The sequence below is a fragment of the Hevea brasiliensis genome, chromosome 16, assembly GCF_030052815.1.
Source record: "Hevea brasiliensis isolate MT/VB/25A 57/8 chromosome 16, ASM3005281v1, whole genome shotgun sequence".
Classification (NCBI taxonomy): Eukaryota; Viridiplantae; Streptophyta; class Magnoliopsida; order Malpighiales; family Euphorbiaceae; genus Hevea; species Hevea brasiliensis.
Genome location: NC_079508.1, coordinates 51,412,360 through 51,430,234, shown reverse-complemented (window position 1 = coordinate 51,430,234; position 17,875 = coordinate 51,412,360). Strand labels below are relative to the sequence as shown.

The following is a 17,875-nucleotide window of genomic DNA, read 5'->3' as shown; positions in this document are numbered from 1 at the left end:
TTATGTGCTATACAAATGTTGAAATGCTTACCTACAAAGGACAAATGCTAAATTGGTATGAAATAAGTTGAAGGATAAATGTTTAAACCGTTGTTATAAAATTGAAATAGATTAAGTGATTTATTTATTTTTAATAAAAAAAAATTAATTTATATTGCTCAATTTTATTCATATGACTTTTCATCAACAAAACTTATAGCACTTGTCTTAGGTGTCTCTTCAATAATCGATGAATATTGGTTGTCTCCCTTAAGTGTATTATTAATTTATTTGTGAAATTGATATTAATATTACTTATTATAATGGTAAGTATTTAAATATTATTTTCTGCAATAAAGATTGCAAAGACACAATTGTTGTATCGGATAGAAAATCAATTATTAAATGATTTGATTAGTTGATTACATATATTAAAAAATTATCTTTGATAATATTAATAATAAAACAATTACGTACCATTAAACAAATTATTAATAATAATTGTAAATTTAAGATTATAATAAAAGTTTATTATTTTATAAAATTATTTTTTTATTCAATTATAATTATGTATTAAAAAATTACTTGCATTATTATTTTTTTATTTCAATAAATAATGTTTTATTATATACAGCATTTTTCTCTAAATTAAAAAAGTAGATTATAATTTAGTATCTAAATTTTGATCAAATTCATAGATTAATCTCTGTTATATTTTTAAAATTTACTTATTTAGTGCTTGACATTTTAATAAATCTCCTGATTAATCACTGTAATTAAGATCATAATTAAATTGTTATTAATTTTAATAAAAATAATCAAAATATCTTTTATTATATTTTTTATTTGAAATAATTAGTCTTCATTATAATTTACCCTATAAACATTAACTATATTGGCTCATTTTTCAAGCTTCACCCTTAATGAGAAAAATACAAAAAAACTTAGAGTTTTACATAAGGGATAATGATTTAATTTTTATCAATTTGATACTTTATATTTTTATTTATTAATAAATATGGTCTAAATCATTAGTTATTATCAATTTCAATTTAAAAAAAAAAATTTTTCTTTATTTCATAAAGTTCTGAAAGAAGAGCATCATAATTAAAATTTTAATATATATATATATATATTCTGTGTTTATATGCACAAACTCAACACATTAAAACAATACTTAAAGCATAAGTTGGAGAGAACAATTTTTTTTTTTTTAAATATTTACGGTAAAAAAAATTCTCGAATGAGTTTTTATATATTTAAATTAAATTTTCTCTTTAAAAAATCTTAATAGCACATTGCCTTAAATTGGTTTAAGATATTAATAATTTTTAAATAATTTTGAAATATTTTTTAATAAAATTGAATATTAAATAATAAAAATTTTAATTACGCTGCCTTCTTCTCAGAAATTAATATTCCGCTCATTATTTAAACTTGATGCTGCTGTGTGCTGTCAACTGAAGCATGCAAGGTTGCAAGATAACAGAGCCTTAATCTAATAATATTTTGACGCAAGAGTTCGAGTATCGTCGATATATTAAAAAAAAAAAAAATCTCTCTTCCAATATTTAAAAAATTTTAAAAAAAATAAATTAATTAAGTGGGTTAATAATTGTAAAAAAAAAAAAAAAGTGGGTTAATAGCAGTGGCTGACTTAGGTGTATTGATGGGGCCCCGGCCTTTTTTTTTTTAAATATATTATATTACTCTATAATAATAATAATAATAATAATAATAAATATTTTCATGACTTTAATGAGTGACACCCTCCTTGTGAATATTTTACATATGATAATGAAAGTAGATTGTAAAGAAGTGTTTAATGTCATGTTATTTAATGTTGATGATGAATTAGAATTTGATTAGATTATTTTCAATTGTAAATCATTTTTAAGATTCTAATATTCCTTGTTAATAAGGTTGCTCATGATACCTTAGCAAAAAGGGTTTTAGAAGAAGCCTCCAAACTTCTTATACCTTGTTGTATTTTAATTTTTTAATATCAGATTTTTTCATTTAATTTTTTAGGTCTTAGATTAGGTGTATAGATAGATATGCTGATTTGGGCATATATGATTTTTTTATTTAAAATTAATAAATATGTTATCTACAAAAAATAATAAATGTTTGATATTACCACCTTTGAATTGGCACTCATGGTCGGGTATACGAGTAACCTATTAGTAAATGGATACCCCATTAAGGTTCGAGCTACTATACGTAACCTAGATATGTGCCCTAATTATTTGAGCTAATTAGAATAGATAAAGATATTGAAATACTCACCCCAATCAAAGTCTTAATGTCATTAGAATTTTCATACAACATAATCTCCAAGTCTTAGTCTGATACCAACTCGAGATAAGGTCAAAAGTTTATATAAATGACTATCAGTACGCCAACTAACTTCCATTAGTCTCTCATTGGTTCTCACACTAATTTAAGAATTAGAGCACCAAATATCAGATGTTCTTGTTAGAGTCCCTCATCAAAAAAATAACAAAAATTTGAAAGGGAATATATAGCAAAGGAAAGTCAAGCCAAATTGACTTAAACTATTTTAGTGAAGGTAACGCCAAACTTAAACAACTAAACTATGCTGACAATTTTCAGTATTTTTTAGTTAGAAAAATTTTACAGTTCTTTATGTTGTATTACAGATCTAAAACTCATGAATTAGACCTATAGAAAATGAGAATAATATCAATAACAATATTAATTATTATTTGAGAAAAATATAATGGATAAATTTTTTTATTAATTATAATATTTATATAATTATTTAAATTTTAATCTTTTTCACATTTAATCTTGCATATATCCGCCCTGGTTCATACAATGTATTACTTATACTGAATTTATTAGCAAATTCGTGGCTCAAAATTGAGATACATTTATCATGTGTATAAGCATCGATCATAGTAAAGGAATCAATGAAAAGTTGATTTCATAGGCTGCCCAGCTAATGGCACAGTGTATTATATATTGACCAAAAAAAAAAGTAGTAGTAGTAGCAGGTACTAGTTATGTGGTTCTTATCAGGTGGCTTAATTGGTTTAATTCGCATCTCTACAATGCTTCCCATTTGCAAGGTGGATTCCACCAGCTGCTTGCTTTTAATTCTCGTTGGAATCCTATCAAGAAACCACCAACCTCCCCTAATTATTCTTTCAAAAAAATTATTCTTTTATATTATATTTTAAAAACTATTAAATAAGATGCTATAATAATAATAATAATAATCTCTCTTTTGTAATAATACCTGCCATCTATTATACTTGAGAGAGAAGAGTTCCACAATAGCAATAGCAACGAGTTCTTCAAAATTCTCGAATATTTGGTCAAATTAAATTTCATTAAAATGAGTTTAAATATCATATAATCAAATTAAAAACGAATTTGAGTTTAAAAAACAGTCCATATATAATGAATTCTTATTAAATTTAAATTATATATATATCAAATTCGAATCAAATTTATATTTTATATATTAAATAACTATAGCATAAATTTATTTATATAAATAATTAATTAAATATAAAATATTTTTTTAAGATAATTTTTATAAAATTTTTATTTATTATATTTTAAATAAATAAAATTTAAATATTAATAGAACTATTAAATTTTTATAATATATATTATTAATTATGAAATATATTTTTATATAAATTATTATTTAAAATATATATTATTTAGGTAATAATAATAGTATTTATGATGAGTTTCGCCAGTTTAAAATAAATTTTAATTGAATTTCATATGGTTTTAAATATTAAAAATATTAATGTATTTTTTTTCTAGTAAATTAAAATCTAAGACAACATAAGGATTTTCTTTTAAATTGAACAATCATTTATTTTATTTTGGCTTGGATACAGAGGTTATAATTAAAGCATGCAGGGTGGTGAAGTTGCAAATTTATACTGCATATTACAAAAGCAGCAAAAGCAATGAGCTTTGGGAATAAGAATAAATGTTGGAACTAATTAGAAAGCAATAAAAGTAATTAAGCGAACGAGCAAAGTAAATTAATCAATCAATTAATTAATTACATACCTACCTTTAGTTCTCCTCCTAATCACCCAAAAGAAAAGAGAATGTAATTTAATAATATCCAGTGCAAGAACATATATATTAGTAAAATAAAATCATTTTTCTTTTTTAAAATTTTATTTTATAAAAAATAATGGGATTATCGTACGTAATTAAAATGATCAGCTCAACAAATCAAAGATTATATTCTGTAAAATATTCTGGAGTGGATAATTATTGTTATATTTAATTAAATATCTTGCATGCATGCTTTTGTTTGTTATAAGAAGACCATATTTTCTCTTCAGTTTCTCATTCACTTTTATGTTTCTTTTTTATCCCTTTCGTTAATTTTCCTCAGAGAGAAATTAAGAGATGGGAAATCTAAGTGAAGTATTGCACAAGATGAGACCTTATTTTCTGATGGTGTGCTTGCAATTTGGATCGGCAGGCTTGTACATAATCAGCATGGTAACTCTCAACCATGGCATGAATCGCTATGTGCTCATTGTGTATCGCAACGCCATCGCTGCTCTTGTTCTTGCTCCTTTTGCTCTGCTTCTTGAAAGGTATATATTTACACATGAATTTTCACTCAAGAATTAATATTATTTTTTTATTATTGCATCACGTTACAAATATTTAATCTTTTGAAAGGTAAATTTTTATCTCACAGACTTCCTTTAAAATAAATTATTTGTAAAAAAAAGAATTTAATTAAATTTTTATAAAATTATATTTAATTTTTATTTTTTAAAAAATAAAAAAAAAATTTTAAATTAAAAAGAATTGAATTTTTTTATTAAAAAATGTGAAAATTAATAAAAAATTAATTAAATTAAAATTTTATAAAATATGTTATATTTGGATAAGGAACGTCCAATAAACAGTTGGACCGATTTTAGAATTTAATATATCATTTTTTTAAGTTAGAATTTAATCATTGTTATTAACACTTTATATAAATATTGATGTGAGCTACACATTTTATTTGTTAATTTCTGTATGGCACAGTTGAAACAATTTATAATTTTGTTATTTGTATGCAGGAAAACAAGGCCAAAGATGACATTCCCAGTCTTCCTACAAATAATGGCACTGGGATGTTTAGAGTTAGGGTTACATATATACATGGTGGCAGAATTTTTTTTTTTTTTAATAAATGAGAGCTTTTCAGGTATAATGGTTATATACTATTAGGCCCGAGGCTCTGAGTCACTGATTGACATCCTTGATTTAACCAAACTTTATAGGAAGCGACCAATCACCAAACCCGAGGTGGCACCCAATGAGACGAATCATTGGATAACCTTCTATCTTTTTTCATAGTACTCCTAAGCAAAGACAATATTTAGTCATCATACTGATGTGGATAGTCAAACCAGGGTAGGATAAAATTATCCTACCAGGTTAACCACCAGACTACCACGCTCGGTAGAGTGGTGAAATTAGACATTATATAATGATGAAGCCATACATCTATCTACCTATATTTATATCTATAGATATAGATAGATATACATATTGAATGATTTTTTAAAAAAAAAAAAGAAAAGAAAAATCTTATGGTTATTCAATTTATACAGCTACTAGTATAGTATATGCCAATAAAGAATTGCCTAATTATCCTAAATTCGCAGATTTTATATATGAACAATGCCAAAATTTAAAATTAATCTAAAATTATAATAATTTAAAATATCAGTTACTAAGATAAAGTTCACGGTTTGTGTTTGTATTAGTTTTTGTGTTTTCCTATTAAATCCATCATATAGAAATCATAAAATTGAATCACTCAAGGTGAAATTATTATTATTTTTTTACAATTGATTTTGATAAATAATAAATCTTTATAATATAATTATTACCATTATAATTAATAATAAATTAACTGTAAAATAATTGAAAAAGAAATTTACTTTAAGGTGAAAAAATTTACCCACTAAAATATTTTAAATAATAAATTAATTATGACTATCTTTATTATAAATTTATTTTAATAAAAATTAACACTCGACAAATTAAAATAAATCTAATTTATTTTCCTAAGAATTTAAAATTTTTTATAAGATTAAATTTTATTTATTTATATAGATAAAAATATTTATAAATTACAAGTTATTTGATATACATGTAATGCATATGCTTCAAAGACATTTAAAATTATAAATATATATAGTAAATTTATATATATGTTTAAATTTACATATTTATGCAAAGAATATTAATTATATAATATATAATTTATATTCAATTAATTTATTTAGAAATAAAGAATATATTATTATCAATTAATTAAAACCATTTTAAAATATATAAAATAATGAATAAAAGTTAATTTGAATTCTTTTTCTTATAGATATAATTTGTTAAATAATTATCCTATTAATAAAATATATAAAACTAAAAATGTCTATAATTTAAATAAAAAATTTATTGAAATTAATAAAAAGTAATTATGTGATTAATATAAGCTAATAATAGAAAGGATATTATAATAGTACAATAATTTTAGTAAATTATATTAAATTATAATCGATCATTTATAATATAAAATAAAATAATATAGTTTTTAATTATATTTATTTATAAATTATATTTATTTATACATTAAAAAATGATTCTTAAACAATAAAAATTAAAAATAAAACTTTTTAAGAAATAAAAAAAAGGGAGCTATTGGGGCTTGGGGGTGGCCCCCTTATGCCCCAATGTGGTTCTGCTGGATAAATTTCTTTTATATATATATGTCACTGTATTATTGATTTAATAATTAATAAATTAGGAAATTAATATGTCTTTTAATTTATTTTTTATATAAAAAATTTAATTATCTTATTGCAAGGAATGGATATTTGTTAATACTAAGCATAAATATACAACAAATTGACAGGCCAATCCTGGACCAAGGGTTCACTTATTTGGGGATGCAATACACATCGGCATCATTTGCATCTGCTATCATGAATGCTGTTCCTTCAGTCACCTTTGTAATTGCTTTGATTCTTCGGTACTAATTCTATCATGGTTTTATTTATTTTTTAAATAATATTGTTAATATGCGTATGAAAATTATACATCGGAGATTCTTATAAAATTGAAGGAAAGGGAAGAGATTCCAATTAAAATTTAAACTTTTAATTTCTTATATCATAAGAAAATATCGAACATTAATCATTCAACATAGTTTTCTTGTAACAAGTCAAGAAGAGTTACTGAGAAAAAAAAAATTGAGAACAACTTGCTAAGTTGAATAGGATCATAATTAATGAATAAACAGGTTAGAGCGCATAAGGATCAAGGAGATACGCAGCCAAGCAAAGGTAATAGGAACCCTGGTTACTTTCGGAGGAGCTTTGCTTATGACACTCTACAAGGGTCCTCTCATTCATCTAATATGGTCAAGCAAAGCAACCCACCATGAAAATTCTGCTCACTCTTCCGATAAACATTGGCTCGCTGGCACGCTGTTGATACTTGTAGGCTGTGTCTCCTGGTCTGCTTTCTACATTCTGCAGGTACTATATATCCATTAACAAATTTTTTATATATAAAATTAACTTAATCACTGGACTTCTAATCTAATGGTATAACCATAATGCAGTCCATAACGATAAAGAAGTACCCCGCGGAGCTATTTCTGTCGTCGTTTATATGCTTGGCGGGCACCCTTCAGAGCTTGGCCATAGCACTGGTGGTTGCTCACCACCCTGGTGCATGGGCTGTTGGCTGGGACACTAGGCTTCTGGCTCCTGTCTACACTGTGAGTTAAATGCTTATTAATTATTACTTCAATTTTAAGCTTTCAGGGATTCAATTGGTGAAGGGGAAAAAATAAAGATTTTTCGGTATTTCTTCAGGGGATTATTAGCTCTGGAATCACAGACTACGTGCAAGGACTTGTGATGAAAACGAGAGGTCCAGTATTTCTAACAGCATTCAACCCTCTTTGCATGATCATTGTTGCGGCTCTTGGCTCTATTATTTTAGCTGAGAAGCTTTATCTCGGCAGGTTACTACCTATTTGACGAATTTAAGACCTTATAATTTAAATATTATTTCGTTAAACCTTATTAATAATAAATAGCTAATTTTTAATGAATTAATCGATTCATTAATCTGTTAATTAATTACCGTATCATTGGAGGGACGATAATCGCAATAGGCCTATACTCAGTTGTGTGGGGAAAAAACAAGGAATATTCAATCCAAGAGTCAGCATCATTCACCCGGAAGGAACTCCCAATAACGGCCATTGATGGGACAAAATTGGTCATCTCCGGCAATGAGAGCAAGCCAAGTACCAGGCCAGAATTGTCTAGTAGTTAGATGTATCATGGAAACCCAAATTGCTCCATTATATTGGTAAATGCATTGACGAAGCAGATAATATGCGCGCTTAGTGTCACAGTAGTAGGTGAGCACCATTTCATTTTTGTGCCCTTTTGTGATTAGCGATCGGTCGCGAGTGTTGTTTGGTACATTATTATAATTGGGTGACCACATGTATAATTGAGTTTTGCCATAAATAATGGGCTAGCTAGAAAGTAGAAAGCCACTGTAGCTTTTGAAAATTTCTCATGTATCCCTCCATTTGTCCCACAAACTAAAAGCAATCAATTAATTAAAGTGCGGCTATTTGAGATGTAGAAGTTGATGTTTCATATGGACCTATTGTGGCCATATTTTACTTTCTTTTAGGCTTGATTCATTAGTATGAACATAAATTTTTTATTAAAAATAAACAAATGGATCAATATGAAGGATATATAGTCTTCCCCCTATTTTCATTAGTTTTTTTTGAAATTTTTTTAAATTTTTTAGAATTTAAAATGCTTTTGAAAAATTAGTTAAAACTTTCAAGTCCAATTTATGGACCTAACAACTTTTTTTTATGTTAATTGATTGGTTAGTGATGAGAATAAAAACTAACTTTATATATAAATAAATAAAAGATAATTTCGTTAAGAAATTACTTAAATTAAAAGTTTAAATTATTTAAAAAAATTTAAAAATTTAAGCTTATAGGTGCGGCTCAAAAATAATTTATGTTTGTAACATACTCTTATTTGAATATTCACTTAATTTGAAGCATGAATAAGTATAAATGGTGCTAAAATAATTAATTAATTAATGAAAATGACTAATATTTAAACTCTAAATCATATCAGGAAATTACTGAATCTAAAAATTTAAACTCATAGACGATGGCTCAAAAATGATTTTATATCTTTAATGTTTTAGACATTGATTGTGAGAATTGAATTCTGGATAACAGGTTAAAAAGCAAATCAATCTACCACTGGAACTAATCCTCTTTGACTTCTAATATGATCAAAAGCAAACTATTTGTGATCAATATGATTAGTGGATTATAAAGGAAAGGAAAAGAAAACTTTCCGATAAACAAAATGAGAAATAAAAGGGATTTGTACTTTAATTTGACAGAGAAAGAAAGAAAATGTATTTTCTTTCACAATTAAAATGAGTAGCATTGATGTGCAGTAAAGGAATTGAATTCTCTTTTTATAGCACTGACATATCGATACAATCAACCATTGCCCAATCATATTCCAAAGAAAATTGCCCATTTCACAGTTTCTCCTGCGAAACGATAGCTGTCAGTTTGGCAAGCAAAAAAAAAAATCAATAATGTTGCATTGTGATGCAAGCAGGAAGAGGATTATGGTATTTGCTCGGATGCAGAATGACATGTACAAATAAGATAAGCATAATGTCAACCCTCATGATTTGATGCCAGTGGGAGAATATAATATATTTATATACATACGAAGAGATGTGCATGAGAAATCAAGACATATCGATACAGAGAAAGAAAGAAAGAAAATGTATTTTCTTTCACAATTAAAATGAGTAGCATTGATGTGCAGTAAAGGAATTGAATTCTCTTTTTATAGCACTGACATATCGATACAATCAACCATTGCCCAATCATATTCCAAAGAAAATGCCCATTTCACAGTTTCTACTGCGAAACAATAGCTGTCAGTTTGGCAAGCAAAAAAAAAATCATCAATGTTGCATTGTGGTGTAAGCAGGAAGAGGATTATGGTATTTGCTCGGATGCAGAATGACATGTACAAAGAAGATAAGCATAATGTCAACCCTCATGATTTGATGCCAGTGGGAGAATATAATATATTTATATACATACGAAGAGATGTGCATGAGAAATCAAGACCTGGATTGAATATGCGGTGAAAAATTACGTGGCTAGGGATGATATTATGCTCTTAGGCTTTTAAAAAGATTTTTTTAATGACTTTTTTTTAAATAAATTATTTTTTAAAAAATTTAATTAAATTTTTATACGATTATATTTTATTTTTATTTTTTAATATATATTTTGTAATAAGTTAAAATTTTATAAATGAAATTAAAAAAAAAGAAGGAAAACTTAGTATAGGTAAATCTGACTAAACTCATATCGACAGATTATTTCGTATATCCAAATGAAGAATTTGACATGCTAAATGAAAAAACTTGATACACAGAAATTAGCGCTATGTTTAGATATGTAATGAGGGAGGAGGGAAAATAAGAGAAAGAAAATATATATATATATATATATTTTTTATCTTCTCTCATTTTATTTGGTAGTGAAAGAAAAATAGTGAAGAGAAGGAAAATAGAATTTATTTTCTCTCATTTGAAAAAGGAGAGAAGGAAAAATAAAATATTGCTATTTCTTAAAAATTATTTTGAAGTAGAATTTTCATCTTGATTACTTTATTTTCTTCCCATATTGGAAATAAAATAATAAGAGTAAAATAATATTTATTTTTTCTCTACTCGTTACTTTTCTTTCGTTTCCAAACAAAGAAAAGTAGCGATCTCAATTTATTTTCTTTTCTCCCTTTTTCACACATCCAAATAGAGTATAATAGCAAACCAAACATATTATAACAATGAGTCTAACAACACAACCAAGAGAACAATCAAAACACAAACCTATCACCAACCAATATTGCAATATACATTTTCAATTCTTAGATTTTATGATTATAAATTAATACTTATAAAATATTTACAAAATTATTATAATTTAAAAAAATTATACTTATCAAATAATCATTCAATTTAAAAGTTTAAACTTATAGATGACAACTTTAATAATAGTTTTATATCTTTCTATTACACCCCTACATACGAAAGCCTACTTTAACTTATAATTAAATAATCAATTAATAAATGAGAATGGTCAAGATTCGAATTTTGAACCATTTGATTTGAGAGACTCTAATACCATGTTAAAGAATAATTCAATCTAAAAATTTAGGCTTACAAATAAGGATTCAAATTATAGTTTTATATCTCTCTATTAAGATTAAACAGGCTATATATCAAATTAGATTGAATAATTAATAGATGGATTTGCAATTTCAATTAATTAATGATTAATTATTTAGAGGGGATTTAAAATGAATTTCGATGAAAGAGGATCGATAGCCACAAATTTTCCATTAATGCGAAGGAGATGAAAATAGTTCCATCGCATACGTATACATTTTTACCAAGACATTTGAGTTTTGTGGGATTCCACCAACCTGTTTTTCTCTCATTGGAATCCAAACAGGAAAGCACCAACTTTATTTCTTTGGCTATTATCTCCCCATGTGTGTTTGTTTTCTGTACTTGTTTACAAAAATACTTTTATTTCTCAAATTACTATCCATTTATGCTTTGGCCATTGTTTTTTTTTTTTTTTTTTGGAAATATATAGTTTCATTTTCTTTTGGACCTATATATAATATTTTAGCAATAAGGCTACACTCACGTCACAATTCACATACTATATCCATTCATATAATTAAATGACAAAACCCACTTAAATAATAGAGGTTTTATTTGAATGTTTTAGGATTAATTATAATCAGAATCATAAAATTATAGGAGAATGAATAAGTCATATATATATATAATCTCAAGAGAAATTTACTATTTGATCTATAAGTTTTTATTGATATTATAATTTAGTTCCTATATTTTGAAAATTAAATGATTTAATTTCTTACTTATATTTTCATCAAAATCAAAGGTCTTTCCATCTAATATTATTGTTAATTTAAGTGAAAAGATAAATATACTCATTATTAAATTAAGAAAAATTTACTATTTGACCCCTGGAATCCGATTGATATTATGATTTAGTACCTATTTTGAAAATTAATGATTCAATCCCTTATTTATATTTCCCTTCAATTAAAATTAATCGTTATGAATTAAAAAAAAATTTAATAGGAACAAAGTTAATAAAAAATAAATTTTAATAATTTCAGCAATTATCAAATATAGAAACTAAATTGTTTAATTTTCAAAATACAGGAACTAAGTTGTACTATTGGTCAAAACTGAAAGAATAAATAGTAAATTTTATATCAAAAAATAAATAGTAAATTTTTTTTAATTAAATAAAAGGTATATTTGTCTTGTCACTTAAACTAATGGCAATATTAAATGAAATGACCTTTGATTTTGATGGAAGTATAAGTGTGGATTAAATCATTCAATTTCTAAAATACAAGAACCAAATTGTTATATCGGTCAAAACTTAGGGACTAAATAGTAAATTACTCTAATCTTAATAATTTTCATTATTATTATTATTATTATTATTATTATTATTATTATTTGTTGATAGGGTTGAAAAGAAAAAGCAACAAATTTATGGGGATTGAGATGCTATGGAATAAGAATACAAGTTTGGAAACTAACAAACGAGATAATTATTTGATGAAAAGCATTATATTTTACATATTTTTCACATCACAAAGGAATAATATACAAGCAAAGTTAATTAATAATATAATATATATTCCTAAATTAGGTATTAGTTGATGAACAAGATAAGCATTCTAATTAAAGGAAAAGAGTTTGGATGTTCAACCTTATATTGTCCTTTCTTGTAAACAACTATTAAATATCATTAGGGTTTTTTTTTTTTTTAAATAATTCTTCTCTTTTGTTTCTATTAGTGCTTTAAATCTTTAAGATTGATTATCAAACCAACACTTTTTTCTTTAATTATATATAAAATTATGAATTTTTCCATTAAATTTAGTTCTTGGTGTTTTAAATTATATTATATTTTGATTTCTAAATTTAAAATGCAATTGAATTTTAGTTTGTAAATAATTATTTTATAAAATAATTTATTCCCTCAAAATCATATGTATATAGTCATTTTAGTACTAACTTTAATACAATAACAAGGACTAGAGTGTTCTTAGAGAAAAACCTTAATTAAAAATATATAATTAATTCTATGTCAGTTTTTATTTTAACTGAAATTTAAATTTAAATTTTTATAATTTTATTTACGATTTCAAAGAAACTGTCTATAGATATATTTAATTAGCAAAACTTAATCTCTACCAATCGTCATTAGTTTGCACTATGTTTTAAGGATTAAGGTGTAAACCTTGATCACAACAAAGTAATGTAACATCCTGATATATATATATATATATATATATATATATAATATTTTTAATTAGACTATTAATTTATTATTATTTTATTCATAGTGTTAAATTAATATTTTAATAATAATAATTTTTTATTTTATGAATATTATTTTATATGTATTATTATTACTATTATTATTTTAAATTGTTATTTGCAATATTGTTATTATTAAAATTAATTAGAGTTGTTTAAGATTAAAATATATTATATGTAAAAATAATTAAATTTCTTTAGAGTATTATTATTATTACCAAAGTTTTTTTTTAATTTAAATATAATAAAAGAATTTTGGACTCATTTGAAAATACCTAAAAAGTTTAAAGACTGAAAGGGTAACTAAAAGCTAAAAAAAAAAAAAAAAAGAATTTTCAAATACCTAGTCTCCCCTCCTCGTGCCGCCCCCCCTCCCTGCGCCACGCCACGCCACGCCACGCCATGCCATTTCTCCCCACTTCCCTTCTCTTCCTTTCTTTCCTTTTTTCTGGCAACCAACCTCGCACTTGACGGAGATGGCGAGACCCAGGCCACACAGCACCATTTGGAGACGCAGCAAGAGCAAGGTTGGTGGCGAGAGGTGGTGTTTTCTAGCTGTTTCAGAGAGAGAGACAGAGAAAATTTGGCATTCTTTTTTTAGCGATCTGCACATCAGATGGCAAATCTAAAACAAGTGTTCGACTCCCCTCCATCCAAGCTTTCTTTTTCGACCAACCATGCCCAGAACGGTGGTGTTTCCAGCAAGGTGGAAGAGAGAGAATACAATGGCTTTTTGGTCATTTTTTCGACAATCCGGCCGTCAAATTGGCGATCCGAGACCACCGATGAACTTAGCATATCGAGACCTTTGACATTGGACCAACCTCGCTCCCATTGGATACCGTTTGAAAAAGGTAATCATCGAATGGTCCAGATCACTTGGTAAGATTTTTGGGCCTTTTCGATTCCCATAAATTAAAAATAATAATATGATAATTATAAACAATTTTTAGGCTTCGTTTAGGTGTAATCAGATCAACGCCAGCTTATCGGCACTTGGGATCGAGTTTTCAAATCGGTCCGGGTGTCCATTTGGTTGTCCCAGAAAGGAGTCATACTTACAGTCAATCTTAAGGTTTTCAAATGTTTTGGATGTGTTTCAAGTAGTGGAATTTATAAATGTAGTCTCGAACACAAATTGTATAATTTTTACCTTGGCTAAACTAACTGGTTAATCTATAAATTATTTCTGACTTAGTAAAATTAAGTAAAATAACTTTAACTAATACAAGAATGATGTAGATGACCTCCAAGATTATTTTTATAAATTTTAAAGTGATGAAAATAATTACTTAGACTATAAAGAATTTAGGGACCTGAGCTGGAGTTTAGATTATTAGATTTAGATTAGGTTTCTTGTAGGCCTTGAATGGGCATTATACTTGTTGTTGTGGGCCTAAGACCCTGTGTGTTGCTTTTTGCTGAGTTTTCTTACAGGGGATTAAGTCCATTTATAGAAGAGACTTTGCCAAAATTTCGGCAAGACTTTAGGAATTATTCTTGCTTTTTTAATTAAATTAATTGATTAATTTTGTCAATAAATTGATAGAGGTCTGTGTGTCAGTACAAGTGATCAGTGTTGGCTAGCCTTTCTCCTCTCCAACCGAACCAGCTGTAATCGGATCGACCAGTTTGTGTGTTAGATATTAATTATTTTTGTAATTTCAATATTAATTATATATCTAGCATGCTTATGTATTTTATAAATATTTAATTATGCACATAAATAGTTAATATATTAAGGGTATTTTGGTTGCTACATATTTAATTAATTATTATTTGTTTATGATTGCCGCCCTGAGAATAATTTAGAGCTGGGTGTGTTATTTATATATGGTATATATGGATATGAATTGGATGGGTAGACGCGGCTTGAACTAGTTTCGCTGAAACTTGGTCCTTATGAATATAGAAAGTCGGGGTGAGACATGGCTTTGAGTTGATCTCGTTGACCCTCACACTTGGTTTTAAGCAAAAGTCTAGCTTGAGTTGAGCTCGCTAGTAGGATTTCGATTGAGAAAGCTGTATAGGAGATCAACTCTCATATTTATATTTTGATGTGATACACTGGGTACATGAGTAGCTCCAAATTATCTTCTCATATGAGAATTGGGTGATTTGCTTAATATAAGTGCTCAATGTGCATTTTATACTTAGAAATGTTTCAGTCTCAGATAATTATAAAAATTATAATCATAATCAATAGCTAAATTCTCTGAGTCGAATACTTCTATTCATATATTTTTACCAGGTTGCAGGAGGAGTAAGTTTATTTTCAAGTCTAACCTGTATTTTTCTTTGCAGGTTACGGTACTTCTTAGTTAGTAGTTTTTATAGTTTTTATTTATTTATCTATTTACTTAACTATTAAAACTCCGCTATGACATCAATGTATTTATGTATTATATTAATTAATGAAGATTAATTAGTTTATGCATGGTGGGCATGAGGATTGAGTTGGACTCCTCTAGTTTTAATTTTTCTGATAATTATCAGTTTGGGTTGACCCAAGTAAATTTATAATATTTTATTTTATTTACCTATTGAGCCTTGATTTTGGTCTTAATTATGGGTTTAAAAATAATGAAACTTACTACGTATCCCGAGGGTTTTATACCGACTCGAGTCCTAATGCCTAGGGGTGAGCAGATTTCGATTCAAATCGAACCGAACCAAATAAATTCGATTCAATTGATTCGATTTTAAATTTTAATCGGCTCGATTCGGTTCGGTTTTATATTGTAAAAATTTTGATTATTTCGGTTCGGTTCGATTTTAAAGATAAAAAATCGATTAAATAAAACCAAATCAAATTGTAATTTTATATATTTAAATCGAACCAAATCGAACTAAATCAATTTTTGAATTGATTTATTTTTATGAGGAATTTATGAATTATATTTAATTATATATATATATATTGTTTAATTTCATTGATTAATGGTTATTAGGTTCAAACCAAAGTCAAAATTAGATTAAATAACTTGAAAATTAAGTCTAAATTAAAAAATAATAAAAAATTAAAATCGTTCGATTTGAATCGAACTGAACTGAAATAAAGTGATTCGATTCGATTCGATTTTTCATCAATTTTGATTCCGTTTGATTTCTAAAAAATATATAATTCGTTTTTTATAATTTAATTCGATTCGATTCAATTCAATTCAATTCGATTTAAATCGAATGTTCGCCTCTACTAATGCCAATGGGATTCGCGGAATCGAATCGTGACACACCCAACAATGGCCTTAATAATTAACAACAAAGTAATCAACCAATAATAATATTGAGTGACGAAGCTAGGTTGGGTCAAACATCTTTTAGATTTTAATGGTGTCCACTCTTCAAAGCACCCTGCTTTTAGAAACACCAATTACGATTCAGCACTACACCTAAATTTCAATTTGGTTGGCGGATGGAAAGTGATAATAATAATAATAATAATAGCAACGATTTTTCTGACGAATGCAATAGTGTGCATTAAATATAATTTCTATCACATACGACAATGAATTTAACGGTTGTTAGAAATATTAATATTAAAATTTATATGAAATTAAATAAAATATAAAATATAATTATAAAAAAATTGAACTCATATAAAAATAAATTCATTAAATATTATATATATATATATTTATGTACTCTATTTATATATTTTAATTAATTTTATATATATTTCAATATAAATATTTAATTTAATCGTCATTAATTTTATTTTCACATAAATTTAAATTTATATTAAATATATTATTAAATGTATAAAATAAATATATAAATTTAAATATAAATATTTAATATAATGACAGTTAAACATCCTCATGTAAGCTTGAGATTTCTATAGCTGTGGCCGATGTAATATTACACTTATTTTTATTTATTAAATATATTTATTTATTACTAATTTTACATTAAAGATTATTAATATTATATAAAAACATATAATATTACATAAAATAATGTAACTTTTCATAAAAATATCATTTTTTTTTTATGTTATTGATGTAAAATTAACAATAAATAAATATATTTAATCAATTTTCAAAAATGTAATATTGCACAAATTAAAAAAACGTAATAGCAATAATAATAAAAAACATAATAATAATAATAATAATAATAATAATAATAATAATAACAATAATGAGAGAAAAGCATAATTTTCGAAGACATCCACACAAACTCTTTCTTTTTTTAAAAAAAATTATATATATATATATAATTCTATGCATACACATCATAGTCTGGATTCTCTAGTTGTTTTGACCACATCGATTGAGTACTGGACAAAAATACTTAATTTAGATATTTTTCTTTTTATAAAGCATTTCTTAAT

General features: G+C 25.7%; 1 protein-coding gene across 1 annotated transcript; it reads left to right on the top strand.

Annotated features, from left to right (window-relative positions):
* The first annotated feature begins 4,392 nt into the window (after nucleotides 1–4,392).
* On the top strand, nucleotides 4,393–8,346 carry LOC110638945 (WAT1-related protein At4g08290-like). Its single transcript, XM_021789692.2, has 7 exons — nucleotides 4,393–4,586; nucleotides 5,067–5,129; nucleotides 6,911–7,027; nucleotides 7,298–7,535; nucleotides 7,622–7,780; nucleotides 7,878–8,028; nucleotides 8,153–8,346. Exons 1-7 carry the CDS (start codon nucleotides 4,393–4,395, stop codon nucleotides 8,344–8,346), a joined length of 1,116 nt encoding a protein of 371 aa, XP_021645384.2.
* Nucleotides 8,347–17,875: the final 9,529 nt, after the last annotated feature.